At 46.0% G+C, this 14,148-nt stretch overlaps 1 protein-coding gene across 1 annotated transcript in view; it reads left to right on the top strand.

Moving 5' to 3' along the window:
* The window catches only part of LOC138600440 (protein Dok-7-like), a 34,416-nt gene extending 31,404 nt beyond the window's left edge, over nt 1-3,012 (top strand). The window contains exon 13 of the mRNA XM_069671865.1: nt 1,847-3,012. Within this exon, the coding sequence (XP_069527966.1) occupies nt 1,847-1,978 (132 nt within the window). The 3' untranslated portion in view covers nt 1,979-3,012. The remainder of the gene's footprint in view (nt 1-1,846) is intronic.
* Nucleotides 3,013-14,148: the final 11,136 nt, after the last annotated feature.

Below are 14,148 nucleotides of genomic sequence, written 5' to 3'. Positions count from 1 at the left end.
TCTTTCCTGCAGACAGTTCCACATGAAGCTGATCTTCACACCAGTGAGGACTGAGAGCAGCTTCTTCTCAAACACAATTGTTCTGTAATTCTATTTAGTCGGATTTAAAGAACCCGCTCGGCTCGTTTCCTCTCCCTCAGAGACAGCTGCGTCCTCGTCATCGGAGACGCCGCGGCGAGCCCTAATTGACAGACAGGTCGGCCATTAGCGTCGTCGGCCCTCAGGAGTACGAGGAGCGCTCGGGCTGCGACACCAGAGAGGTTAATATCTGATGGCAGCGATACGCTTTACATCATTAATCTGTCACCTGGGAGGAGGGGTGTCCCATCTCCCTGCTGACGGGGGTCAAAGGGCATTCACATCACAGCTGCGGATTTCACCGGCGAACGCGGGACCGTCTTTAGGACACGATCGAGGAGCTGCTTTGGATTTCCTCGTCTGTTAAACACGAGGAGGAGGCAACAGGACGCTTATGTTCATGAATATTCGGCTTTTTCATCCTGTCGTTTTCTCCCGACACGAAAGGGCGCATAGTCACAGCGCCGGCAGTGACGTGCATGTGGACGGCGTTCATGAGAGGAATGTAAAAGGCTTCAGCTGAATCATTTGCATCTTCTTTACTTTGTGTGGTGAAACTGTCGCGTACATGAAGCAGTCGTTCTGCCGGCGAGGCCAGAGAGCCGCCTCGCTCTGAACTCCTGTTTGTCTGGATGTTTTCATCAGACGTCGTGTTGCTGGAAGATGATTCAGCTTCACTTTGCCATCAACAAGAAAGTTGTTTATATTCAAATGATGACTTTTTGTCTGAGTCATTTCAGCAGTTGATTAAAAATGTACAGAACGAGAGCTCCGAGGCCAAGGTGACGAGAGCGAGAGAACAGACCAGAGACTTTCTGTCAGAACTTAAAAGAAATGATACGCTAAATACGAAGCTGCCGGCAGCAGCTAGTTAGCTTAGCTTAGCATAAATCTGTCTACAAGCACTTCTGATGTTATTATTTGTTTCTGTTTGATAGGGCTGGGGCAACTCGACGACATAATCATCGTCATCGGTTTTGGGAATATGTCGGTTTGTTTAACGTGCGTCGTTTGGCCGCAAAGACGAGAAGGCCGCGCCCGCTCGAAGCTCGAAGAAGCTTCAGCTAAACTTTGGGACCTTTTTTTCTAGAAAGCGACTCGTGTCAAACTTTGAGACTTTTTTCAGACCAGTGAAATGTTCATTACCATGCACACAGCTCTGAGTCGCTCTCTCTCCTCTCGTCCCGTGCGCAGCAGCACTACGGCGCAGGAAGAGGACAGCAGCCAGTCGGGCAGCTCTCTCTGCTTTGCATGAAGCGAGAGGAAGTGGTTCACTATAGTTTAACTTAAGCGCGACTTTTGGAGCTACTGCTACTTTCACTGGAAGACACTGTGTGGGCCTCCGCTTGGTGTTATGGGTGTTAACACCCGGGTCAGGCTCAGTGTATCAGATATAGGCGGCCTCCTAGGATGACACGTTGTGGGCTTGAGCCTCAAACGTTTGAACGAAGCGCCGGTACGACTTTAAATATGAGCTCAACTGTCTCTCTGCTCCGCTTGTGTTTACCGTCACTCTGCCGCTCGACCACTCGCGCACTTCATAAATTAAAGATAATTGAGACATGAATGTGGTAACAATCTTCAACCCTTGGCAAGAATGTGAATAAGCATGTTTCAGAAAACATTAAACGAGTCCCAGGATGTTCTGATGATTCACTAATCGTCTCGTAGCAAACCAGAAGACAAAGTGTGGAGCACTCTCATGATAAACCTTCTATCTAAGACTCAAAGTTAAAGGCGAATGTGTTCTTGTGTCTCCACAGGAAAGAGCTCCACTAAGTACGCCCAAATTGACATCACGGCTACAGAGACGGCCCACAAGGTAGGCACGCAGCACGCCCTGGGGCGGCAGGAGGGCCTGCACACTCTGGAGCTGAGGAGAAAGGGGACGCCACACTGACTCCTCATCACTGAACTGTTGATCTCAGCAGGGTGCCCCCCTCCCCCCCCTTCAAGACCAGGTACTCCAACAAACTGCAAAGATCCCCAGAAAACACGACTCCCACACATCCTCAGACGTTTCAGTGGGATGGCTCCCACATCCTCGACAGACTGAAGCGTCCTCTGAAAGGTGCGGCTCAGCGGCGCTTCAGTCCTCTCATTAAACGGCATCATATCAGTGAGAAGCTTCAGGCTAACGTGGAGGAAGACGAGCTGAGTCACTGACAGCGACAACACCCCAGAGCAGAGGCATTTCACAGCTCAGCCGGGCCGTCCCCCGTAACGTGCTCTCTGCTGTTCATGTCTTTATTTGGGCGGATGAGGCGTGGTGGCGGCCGGGGAGTAACAACCACATCATTAATGCATATTTGGTGACATTTCAGTCTTACTCAGAATGCTGCGAATTTCAGTTAGAATCATTAAAAAACACGACTCATGTTTGTATAATTGATGGCTGAGCGTGAGCCTCGGTGTCACCGCTGGATGTGTTCATCACACAAACAGAATCTAATCGATGCTCTTGTCCTGTTTTCTGCTTCATGTTCGTTCACATGAAACAGGACTCGCAGATCTTCATAAATAATGCAAAGCAGAGAAGACAAAAAATAACGTTAATCACGCAGACACAACACAATGTGCCAGACGGTCTGGAGCTCGTGTCCTCATGATGCAGAACGATGTGTTTGAAAAAGCTCAAAGTTTCATCAGAGCTGTTTAAAAAGTTCCTCCTCACACGCTTCTTTTGATATCTGTAAATACTGTTCTCTGTAGACGATGTGGGTTGTTACATGTACACATAATGTATGTACAGTAAAGAGTTCAAGGACGGTGCCTGTCTCCTCAGGTGCTACTCTTCTCTTCTTATACGATTTGTATTGTAAATTATTTATAACATTAATTACCGCTTTGATGTGCGTGTTCAGTTTGTCTAGAGCTACAGTAGATTCGGGACTTTGTCTCCCATGTACAGTTGTTAACCAGTATGGTACATTAAATAAAGCATCCTTACAATTATTGTGTCTGCACTTTTTTTATTCAAGCATTTTAGTGAAGACGGAGCTGCAGTGTCACGGAAACACAGGTCCTAACATGTTTGTGGTGTTCTGAACTATCGGGCTACAGCCGGGGTGGCCAACCCTGCTCCTGCAGAGCTACCTGCCTGCATGTTTTAGGGTTCTCCGCACTCTAAAGCCGGGCATACACTGTACGATTTCTGAAAATTTTGTTAATACCAACACACACTGTACGAGTATCGTCTACAATGTACGGCCAAAGCTCACGATTAATGTACTCGCACTGTACGGTCCGCTCATCGAACACGACCAGAGAGCTCACACTGTCCGGGTGAAAACCATGTGAAAACGGCCGGTCGGCCCCTGCTGACTGTCCTGTCTATTGAGAGCTGTCAATAAAGATTTATTTGAAAGCGCCGACGCCGGTTTGTTTATTAGCAACATGCTAACCAAGCAGAAGAAGGCTGCGTTGTTGATTGCCACGGTACTGTGCGCTGAAACCTCAAAGAAGAAGAGGCGCCGGCGCATCTGGACATTGACGCGTCGCCATGGTGAGTTATCACTTTGCGCAGGCGCACTGAGGGAGAAATGCTCTGATAGGCTCGAGGCTCTGCTTCCACTGTGCGAAAGCCTTTGTAGGCCGACCAAAATTTCTGACATGTCAGAAATTAATCCGACCGTCCGACGGTGGTCTAGGAGCAAATGATCGGCTCTGCCCCCCCCCTGTACACTGCACGGAAAAATACGCCCGACGAAACGGCAAGTCGGGCCGAGCGTCGCCAGGTCATTGGGGCAAAAACGGGCTAAAATCGTACAGTGTATGCCCGGCTTAACATACCTGATTCGAATGATCTGCTCGATATCAACCAACTGAAGCGTCTCAGGGGATAGGTGACGAGCGAAACGTAGGCAGAGTCTGAAGACCACGGGAGAGCCTCAACATATCCTTGGCAGAGGTCGCTGAGGTCGTCGAGAAGCTTCTCAGTGGGAGGGACCAGGTGTAGATGAGCTGGCCCTGAAATGCTAAAGGCTACGAGTACCTAACTTTTATACCTTGTTAGTCTCAGAATTGTTGAGGCCGCGGTAAAGAGAGGAGTTATTTGAAAGATACCTGAGCAGAATTGTAGATTTGCCAACAGTCTTCTCGTCCTCAGAGAGAACAGACGTGTCACAGCTGTGCTGACATCTCTGCTGGAAAGGATCCGGCGGGCCCACTTTGCAGCGCGAGAGCTGCAGGAGAGAAACACAGAGGGTTTTGCACATTATTTTCACAGCGATCGGGCTGTTAAAGGTCCAAATCGAAAGCTTTCACACAGAGGGGCGATTGTTGGGATTGTTCCTGGTCCACTATTCCTCAAGATGCTGATGTATTCTCTGCCAGCTCTCACAGTAACATGATTCGCCTTGGCTGGTCAGTCACTCGCACTACGGATATTAACCTCACTGACCCAGAACAAAACTGTGCAGCCAAGTGTTGCTTGGAAACTAAATAGCTTATTAAATTCAGCCAGAGAGAGCAGAGAAACGAAGCATAATTGGGATGTCTCTGGTCAAATATTGGGAGAAATAAATTCATGCTAATCCCATTGAGAAACTGGCGGTAGTAAGTAAATGAGCCGTGCAGAGCCACGGGGAGCGTGTGTGTTATAGCACTGCATGTTTTTAATGAAAGAAGCAGCAGCTCAGCTCTTTTTCAGGTTTTTAATCGCCCCCAGTTTGCACATCAAAAGTGAAAACACCTCAGGCAGGTCCGGTTCAGGACGACAACACTTCACCTGTGAGAGGCTCGACTCCCAAAAGACTTGAGACTAGATACAAATTCATGACTTGAGACTGATTTGGTACCTTGCTTTGACAAGACTTGACTCGCTTCGAAAAGATTGGAAATTGACTCGGTACTTCCTCTGACCTTGGCCTAGACTTTAGATGTGATCTGACCTGTTTGAGACTTGATAGAATGGTAAATTGACTGTGCTTATATAGCACTACATGTCATATTCACCCATTTGGCCAAGGACACTTCGACATGTAGGCCGAGGGAGCTGGGGATCGACAGACGTCCGACTCTACCACTGAGCCACAGCCGCAAAAAGAGAAGAGTGGCTTACAAGTTGTGAGACTTGACAAGCAGCTTGCTCGGACAAAACTTGACGTCAGTCTGATTTTGAAAACTGGACATCAATTTCAAATCTTCGACTAGATTGTAAATTGACGTTTGACAGCACCTCACTTTGAAGGCACTCGAGCTTTGACCTGGGTCTAGACTCCAGATGTGCTCTCATGTCTCGAGGCTTGAGGTGTTTTAAGACATAGAAAATGCTTCAAATAGTATAGTGTACATATAAATGAATAATAAATTGTGTCTGATATGGTTTTTTTTGCAAAATACGTTTAATTACCTTGTAAAAATCTCCTCCTTCTCCCTCATTACAAATTCCACAATCTGCATAGGCTGTGCACATTTCCAACCGCCCCGTCCGTCGTGAAAACAAAACACGTCTCTGCCATCGTTTAGTGGCAACTTGTTGAAACTTAGCGAGCTTGAAATGTCATCATTAGCAGCAGTAACGTTAACGTTAGCAGTCAGTAGTGAGTTTGCAAAAATTACGATGATGGTTACAGCTGGCTCTCGCATCGCCGAAGTGGTCGCCATAGGTTACACATAATGATAGCGTCACCCTGTCCATTAACGGGATTGGCTCCTTAGGTTTGTGACATCACAAACCTGCCGATCTGAAAACGTGTTGTTCAGCCTGTCCTTGGTACACTGCAGGTAAACAGCAGACAGGCCCAGCCATGGAGATGATGCTCATGTTGTCCCTGATGTGTCTTGTAGCACATGAAGAACACCACATGGAGATGTTCACAAGCTGGATGTTCACTGGAGGGGGGCTTCAACAAGCAACTTGCTTCGACATCTTGAGAATTGACATGAGACTTTCGACTTTCTTTGAAAAGCTTTGAACATCTTTGTCAATTCTTGTGGCCGTACTTGGACTTGTCCCCATCGACGTATAACTAGCCAAAAGACTCTCGCCACAGACTTAGAAACAGCCCTGTCTTTGTATTCAGGACTGTGCTGTAACCAAAGCATGTGCTGCTGCCTTCATACAGCTAGAGCTCATTAGGTTCACAAAACAAAGGCTGTAGAGTCAGCGTATAAAAACACAGAGCCGTCCACTTCTCTGTACGGGTTCAATTATCTGAAATGTCCACATCGCCTCGAAGAAAATTACATCTACTGAATAAGTTATCGGCACATACAAATCAAACTGTCTGCTCGGCTTTGTCAATCTTATACTTACTTTGTAGAAAAAACTAATTAAACAACTCGATCAGTTCAATTATTCATGCCAGGTCATTTTTCTCTTGATTACTGATCTCGCTGCTCCCGTCACAGGACTCACAAGAAAGAGAGACCAAATGTCATCAATTATGCAGGAAGTGTGAGGAGGAATTTCTTTCAGGCAACAGCACTTTAAGGCCAGACAGGAAACTCCTGCCACAAAGGGCATTAATAATTCTCCAAGAATATGAAATACATTATTGTTCGTTCACATGAAAGTAATGCTCGAGCCTCAGTGAGTCCGCCGTGCAGCGTCTGATGTCCAACGACCAAGAGCTGACATTTACTGGAACTTCCCCCCCGCAGTGATCCTGTCGCTCCCTCACATGTCATCAAACCAAAGACCATCCACTCATTATAGGTATTGAGGAAGAGCACCTGGAGGCAACAGCTCGAGCCATTGGTAATTCTATAGACTCAATAGACAATGAGCTGAAGCAGAGGACAAATGTATTTCTTTGTTTTGCTTCCAGCTGTTTCAGCAGAACACGAAATCAATCAATACATCAACCTAGATTCAAGCAGCTATAAAGCGCAAAAAAAGGCCCACAAGGCAACGTTAGCACCTAGCTGGTGAACACAGGAGATCCTTGGAGGCTAAAGAGTTGGATACTTCCCTCAGGAGCTGGTGGAGACCAAACCAGAGCTAATAAGACCACCCGCCTAATATTGTGTAGGACCAAAACAGCCCTGACCCATCAAGGCATGGACTCCACTAGACCTCTGAAGGTGTGCTGAGGTATCTGGCACTAAGACGTGAGCAGCAGATCCTTTAAGTCCTGTAAGCTGCGAGGTGGGGCCTCCATGGATCGGACTTGTTTGTCCAGCACATCCCACAGACGCTCGGTTGGATTGAGATCTGGGGAATCTGGAGGCCAAGTCGACACCTTGAACTCAACGTGTTCCTCGAACCATTCCTGAACCATGTCTGCAGTGTGGCGGGCGCATCATCCTGCTGAAAGAGGCCACTGCCATTAGGGGATACTGTTTCCATGAAGGGGTGCACTTGGTCTGCAACAATGTTTACAGGTGGACGGGGTCAGCATGGGCACCCTGACCGGTCTGCAGCGGTGCAGCCCCGTACACAACAAACTGTGATGCTCTGTGTGTTCTGACACTTTTCTATCAGAACCAGCAGTAACTTTTTCAGCAGTTTGAGCTTCAGTAGCTCTTCTGTTGGATCGGACCACACAGACAGCCTTCGCTCCCCATGCACCTCAATGAGCTATGGCCGCCCGTGACCCTGTGCCGATTCACTGTTTTCCCTTCCTTGGACCACTTTTGGTCGGTCCTGACCGCTGCAGACCGGGAACACCCCACAAGAGCTGCAGGTTTGGAGATGCTCTGACCCAGTCGTCTAGCCGTCACAATTTGGCCCTTGTCAAGTCGCTCACGCTCGCCCATTTTTCCTGCTTCCAACACGTCAACTTCGAGGACAAAATTTTCACGTGCTGCCTACAGGTGCCACTGTAACAAGATAATCAAAGTTATTCTCTTCACCTGTTAGTGGTCATAATGTTATGGCTGACCGTCGTAACTGTTAAATATGTAAAAAGGCAACTGTTCCATGAAAGATCATAAAACGTTTAGGAATTAAATTTAGGTAGCCACAACACCTCCAACTACACCACCAACTGACGGAGAACAAAAACAAATCAGAATTCATGCTGACAAATTATACTTCAGAACTTTTGACTTAATCTTCATCAAACTGCAGCAAAGGTTGTGCAACACCACCCAATTCATACCATGAAATGTCAACTGATGAAGTGACGTATAATCATGACCGACAGCACAACTGTCCAAGGTTAATTTAATATATCCACAGTGTGCTCACAAAGCCATTAATTTCATGCTTTAGATAAACGTTATTTCCCTCTGACTATCGATCTGCTTATTTGTCCTTCCTCACTGCTTCATATTCCTGTCACTCTTTTCCTCTTTGTTTCAATCAATTCTCATTCTGTGTAGTGCACGGCCATAAATCAGATTAGAGCAGCACGTGTTCTTCAGGAGGCAGAGACATAAAGGACACTGAGATGACTCATATATAAGGTGAGTGTCTTCATACACACTGTATTGATATTGATGCAATGAATCAGACCGCTTATGCTTATTTAATATTCACATCTGGAATCACAACACAGTGAGTGCTGAGCGTTGAACAATGGCCTCTTCACTCGCGCCCTGGTGCTTGAACCCACAACCTCGAGGCTTCTAAGTAAATGCTCTGCTTCCACAAATAGCGTCTGATCGCTCCATCTGTCGCGAGTGATTTGCTGCAAATGGTCCGAGCCTGCAGGGTTCAGTAGCATTTCCAAACGGCAACCCAATAAACTCCAGCCGCTGACCTTTTTTGCTCTGGTCATTGGGCCCCGGTCATTGGCCTCGTTCGGCCCAACTCGATTATGCGCGCTAATGTCTCACACAAACACACAACGATCCTCTTGTAGACCGCGCCCGCGAGGCTTTTCAAGAGGAAACGCCTTTGTTTTGTTGTTTTTCTTCACTGTGCAGCTTTTATTCTCGTCGTGCTGCTGCTGGTTTACTGTCTGATGCTTTCACGTTCTCTTTGTGCGTTTTTACGCAGACGATTCTTTGTTATATTCGGCTACTTTAAAAAGACTCCAGCATTCAGTGTGGTTTAAGGAGAGCAACTGATAGAAACATCATCCACACGAGCTCACTGCTGAATACTGAGACCGCACACACACACACACACACACACACACACACACACACACACACACTGAGCAGTACATCAGTGATGGTACATTAGCGCCCCTTAATATGTTTATTGACACACCCTGATGACTGTTTTCCTTTTTGCTGAGTCCTGACGGTTTAAAATTGCTTTCACATCACTCCAAAACCCAATTTTCACTCCCGAAAAGAGGAAATGATTTAAAAGGAGGAGATGAAAGTATTCCGAGAGATTTTCAGGGGGCTTAATGTCCTGCACGGTTCCCGATAACACCACAACATAAAAAACATTTGGACGTAATCACTCAACACAGACGACTTCGATCTCTCATCTCTCAATCTGTCATTATCTGTTAAGCTGCTCCAGGCTGCGCCTCACATGTGTAGTTATGATTCACTCACTTACGGCTTAGCGAGAGATGATCATGGTGCCAAATATCGATTGGAAGCGGCTCAGCTCGGGCGAGTAACACTTTTAAAATCCATCATATCGCCGCGAGAAGCCGTGTGAAGCGGAGCGGCAGATGCTGCGTTTTACTGTGTGTAAGAAAATGTGTCTGTGACCCTCGTTGTGTGACACGATGGGTGCTGCTGAGGCGTGTTTGGGTGTGAGTTACGTAATGACACAAATGTGGGTTGTTCTTTTATGTTAGCTACAATGAGTGTCCAGCCAAACAAACACTTGAGCGTGATGCAGCTGACTGTTGCTGAGGAGAGAGAAAACAATATCAGACGGCTCACGGAACAATAATCCACTTAGCGACATCATTACCTCACCGCCACAGCACACCTTTCTCTATAGCATCTATTGATTTCCTTTAGTCCTTTGTTCACATAGAAGGAAGGGCTCACGGCTAAACTGGATGATCCTGCTGCTCCTCCTCGTACCTCTCTTTACCTCACGTAAACCTCCCTCAGCCGTACCCTCAGTGTTTGTGTGTTTACCACATGAGAGAAGTGCACGAAAGGACGCCTGTGAAGTTGAGCAATTATCACAGTGAGGGCTGTGTGACGCAGCATGACTCAACCCAGCACGATACAAACAGTCCTCTAAATGACTCGCTGATTTTTGGGAAGAAAGTTCTTGTGAGTGGTGGTGCGAGGTGGAGCCTGAAGTTAAACGTTATGAAATAATGATGATTTTTTGAGGAACATCTGATTCCCCGTTTGCTCTTTTTCAGTCGTGCAGCTTCTGTGCTGATTGCCTTTTCTGGGAGATGATCTTAGTTCAGATGCTTCCCCTCATTAGAAGAAACAGGAATTATCATTTAAGGAAAGTTTGAATAGTAATCTAAAGTTTTCACCACACTGATACTGAGAGCAAAATATATTTACGAAATGTTCAACAACACGCAACTCAAACTTTCAGAGATGATGTCGTTAAGGCGCAAATCAGTGGAAAATAACACCTTTTGCGGAACGCACTCTCCAAAGCACAATAATACCCACTGTCCGCTCTACAGCTTCCTCTTCCAGCTCCTCTTCTCTATTAAACATTCTTATATAGTCTATTGTCCTGACAGCACACACATATGACAGCACTACAGCAGACGATTGTGCCACGTGTTACATTACGCCTTGAAAATGTCCACAAACGCACTTTTGTTGACAGGAAGTCTTTGTCAATTTTCACTTAAGAGTCTTGATGAAATTATTCCACACGCCGATCAGCCATAACATTATGACCACTGACATGGGAAGTGAATAACTTTGATTATCTTATTACTTACCCACCCGTCGGTGGGTGGGATATGTTAGGCAGCACGTGAACATTTTGTCCTCGAAGTTGACGTGTTGGAAGCAGGAAAAAAGGGGCGAGCCTGAGGATGTGAGCGACTTTGACGAGGGCCAAATTGGGACGGCTAGACGACTGGGTCAGAGCATCTCCAAACCTGCAGCTCTTGTGGGGTGTTCCCGGTCTGCAGCGGTCAGGACCGACCAAAAGTGGTCCAAGGAAGGAAACATCCAGTTCAGTAACCAGTGAACTGGCGACAGGGTCGTGGACGGCCACGGCTTATTGAAGTGCATGGGGAACGAAGGCCGGGTGCATGTTCGTTGCTAACCTGGGGAAGACATGGCACCAGGATGCACTATGGGAAGAAGGCGAGCCGGCGGAGGCAGTGATTCTTTGGGCAATGTTCTGCTGGGAAACCTTGGGTCCTGTCAATCATGTGGATGTTACTTAGACACGTACCTGAACATTGTTGCAGACCATGTTCATGGAAACGGTGTTCCCTCTTTCAGCAGGATAACGCACACTGCACAAATAGTTCAGGAATGGTTTGAGGAACACGACGAGTTCGAGGTGTTGACTCGGCCTCCAGATTCCCCAGATCTCAATCCAATGGAGCGTCTGTGGCATGTGCTGTGATCTGCTGCTCATGTCTTGGTGCCAGATACCTCAGCACACCTTCAGAGGTCTGGTGGAGTCCATGCCTCGATGGATCAGGGCTGTTTTGGCGGCAAAAGGGGGCCTACACAATATTAGGCAGGTGGTCATAATCTTATGGCTGATCGGTGTATGTCTTGCACTGATCGTCACCTGTACCTCAAAGTGATAAGGAGGTGTACTTGATGATACAAGAGTTTGTAAGTTCCTTGAAAACATAACAAAAGGTCGACGACTCTTTCTGTACTTTTTCGTTAATTTTAAGTCCCTCTGTCGATACTCACGTGACCTGTACTCGCCATTTCATCAGAACTTTTAGCAAAAAATTGTAATAAAACTGGAATTATTTCAAAGTAATTATCCGTCTTTTGTGGCATGAAATCCCATTTATCACATTGGAAGTGACACTTGGTGCCCCGAGACGGACTTAATGCACATGACGCATTTTGTGCTGTAAAATAAGTGGCACACGAGGCACTTAGCGCCCCCTTAAGCAAGACCCCGACATCCTGAAACCAGGAGGCCTGCAGCGTCTGATGTGTGTTATCATCTATGGATGAGAGGAGGTGAAAGAGGGAGGGATACAGCGTCATTAGAAGACGGACCGGAACAGAGGCCTTGCATTATGTCTGACACACACTGACCGCGCAGGAAAACACACCATTACCTGTGTGCCGAGGGAGACTTTTACTTTGCTCAACGATCCCTACAGAGTGTATGCTCTGTCTGCTTTGTCTGCTCCGTCTGCTCTGCTGATTGTTACCTGCTTTCATTTAATCGAGTTTTACTTCCAAAATAACTCCTGATGAGGTTACAAGTTGAGAACATTTAAATAATCTACTTACTCACGGGAGTTCTCCTGGATGACGTCTTCAGCCTCATCGTTCGGGCTTTTCAGTGAACTGAAGGGAAACAGAAAATGTGGCTCTTGATTAGCTTTAACAGCAGCATCAAATGAAGCGCTCAGCACGCACACAACAGTCGATATTTTGGAGATGAGTCACAAGGTTTCAGCGGTGTAGGCTGTGAAAATAGATAAACCATTGCTCAGCATAATGTTGACAAGATTATCTCTGCACAGTCTGTAACTGTGACTCAACCTGTGTGCAGATACTGTAATACTCTTGTACAAATCTGACAATGTTATGATGACACCTCTAATCCAGGAGGGAAGCTTGAAGCCACTTCGGGCACCACTGCCTGTTTAAAGAGGTTGGTTCAGTCATTTTTCCGTGGTCGTTACACTCCTCTTCTCCAAACAGTAAAACTTCTGAATTTCTGGCTATGAGCAACATCAACTGACACTAATTACCCCTTATGTCTCTTTTGTTAAATTTACACACAAAAAAATCTGTCTCCTTGGTGACAACAAGACTCCAGGAAGTCACTGTGCAGCCCAAGAATAACTTACTGCAACATTTTTCCCGTTAGAACAAAGCCAGGCTCGCTGTTTTTCCCCTGTTTCTAGTCTTTAAGCTATGCTAAGCTAACGACTCCTGGCTGTAGCTTCATATTTAGCATACAATCTGATGAGATATAATGAATCTTATCTGAGGTGCCTGAATGCAGATTTCTTTTCCTATACAGAGCCCACTGTTTTTCCCGCCGTTTTTAGTCTGTATGCTATGCTAAGCTAACTGTCTCCTGGCTGTAGCTTCATATTTAGCATACAATCTGATGAGATATAATGAATCTTATCTGAGGTGCCTGAATGCAGATTTCTTTTCCTATACAGGGCCCACTGTTTTTCCCGCCGTTTTTAGTCTGTATGCTAGGCTAAGCTAACTGTCTCTGTTTTTTTACCTTTACACAGAGCCAGTCCACTGTTTCCAACCAGTTTCCTGTATTTATGCTAGGCTAAGCTAATATATTATAGGTCATTTCTGAGGAGCCTGTATGCTGATTTTTTTTTACCTCTATACAAAGCCAGGCTCGCTGTTTTACCCCAGTTTGAAGTCTTTGTGCTATGCTATGCTAAGCTAACTGTCCCCTGGCTGTAGCTTCATATTTAGCATACAATCTGATGAGATAACAAATCTTGTCCAAGGTGACTATGCAGATTTTTTCTACTTCTATACAGAGTCAGGCTAGCTGTTTTTTAGTCTTTATGCTATGCTAAGCTAACTGTCCCCTGGCTGTAGCGTCATGTTTAGCATACAATCTGATGAGATAACAAATCTTGTCCAAGGTGACTGAATGCAGATTTTTTCTACCTTTATACAGAGTCAGGCTAGCTGTTTTTTAGTCTTTATGCTATGCTAAGCTAACTGTCTCCTGGCTTCATATTTTGTGTAGGCTACAGCCTGATGAGATATAATCAATCTTATCTGAGGTGCCTGTACGCACTTTTTTTTTTACCTTTAGGCAGAGTCAGGCCCACTGTTTTTCCCGCCATTTTTAGTCTTTATGCTACGCTAAGCTAACTGTCTCCAGGCTTTAGCTTCATATTTAGGTTAGACGCTAACAAGATACAGTATAATGACTCCAAGGTGCCTGTATGCAGACTTTTTTACCTTTCGACAGAGTGCGGCTGGCTGTTTCTCATTTTTATGCTACGCTAAGCTAACTGTCTCCTAGCTTTAGCTTCATACTTAGCACACAGTCATGCTAGTTAATATTTTTTTTAGCTTTTTAGTGTAGAAATGAAAAAATATCAGGTGTCAACGGTCAAATAATGA

This window comes from Semicossyphus pulcher, unplaced genomic scaffold (genome assembly GCF_022749685.1).
Source record: "Semicossyphus pulcher isolate SPU_LCO1_2020_fin unplaced genomic scaffold, fSemPul1.0.p SCAF_21, whole genome shotgun sequence".
Classification (NCBI taxonomy): Eukaryota; Metazoa; Chordata; class Actinopteri; order Labriformes; family Labridae; genus Semicossyphus; species Semicossyphus pulcher.
The sequence above is the reverse complement of the archived record's forward strand: the minus strand, read 5'-3'. Positions and strand labels throughout refer to the sequence as shown.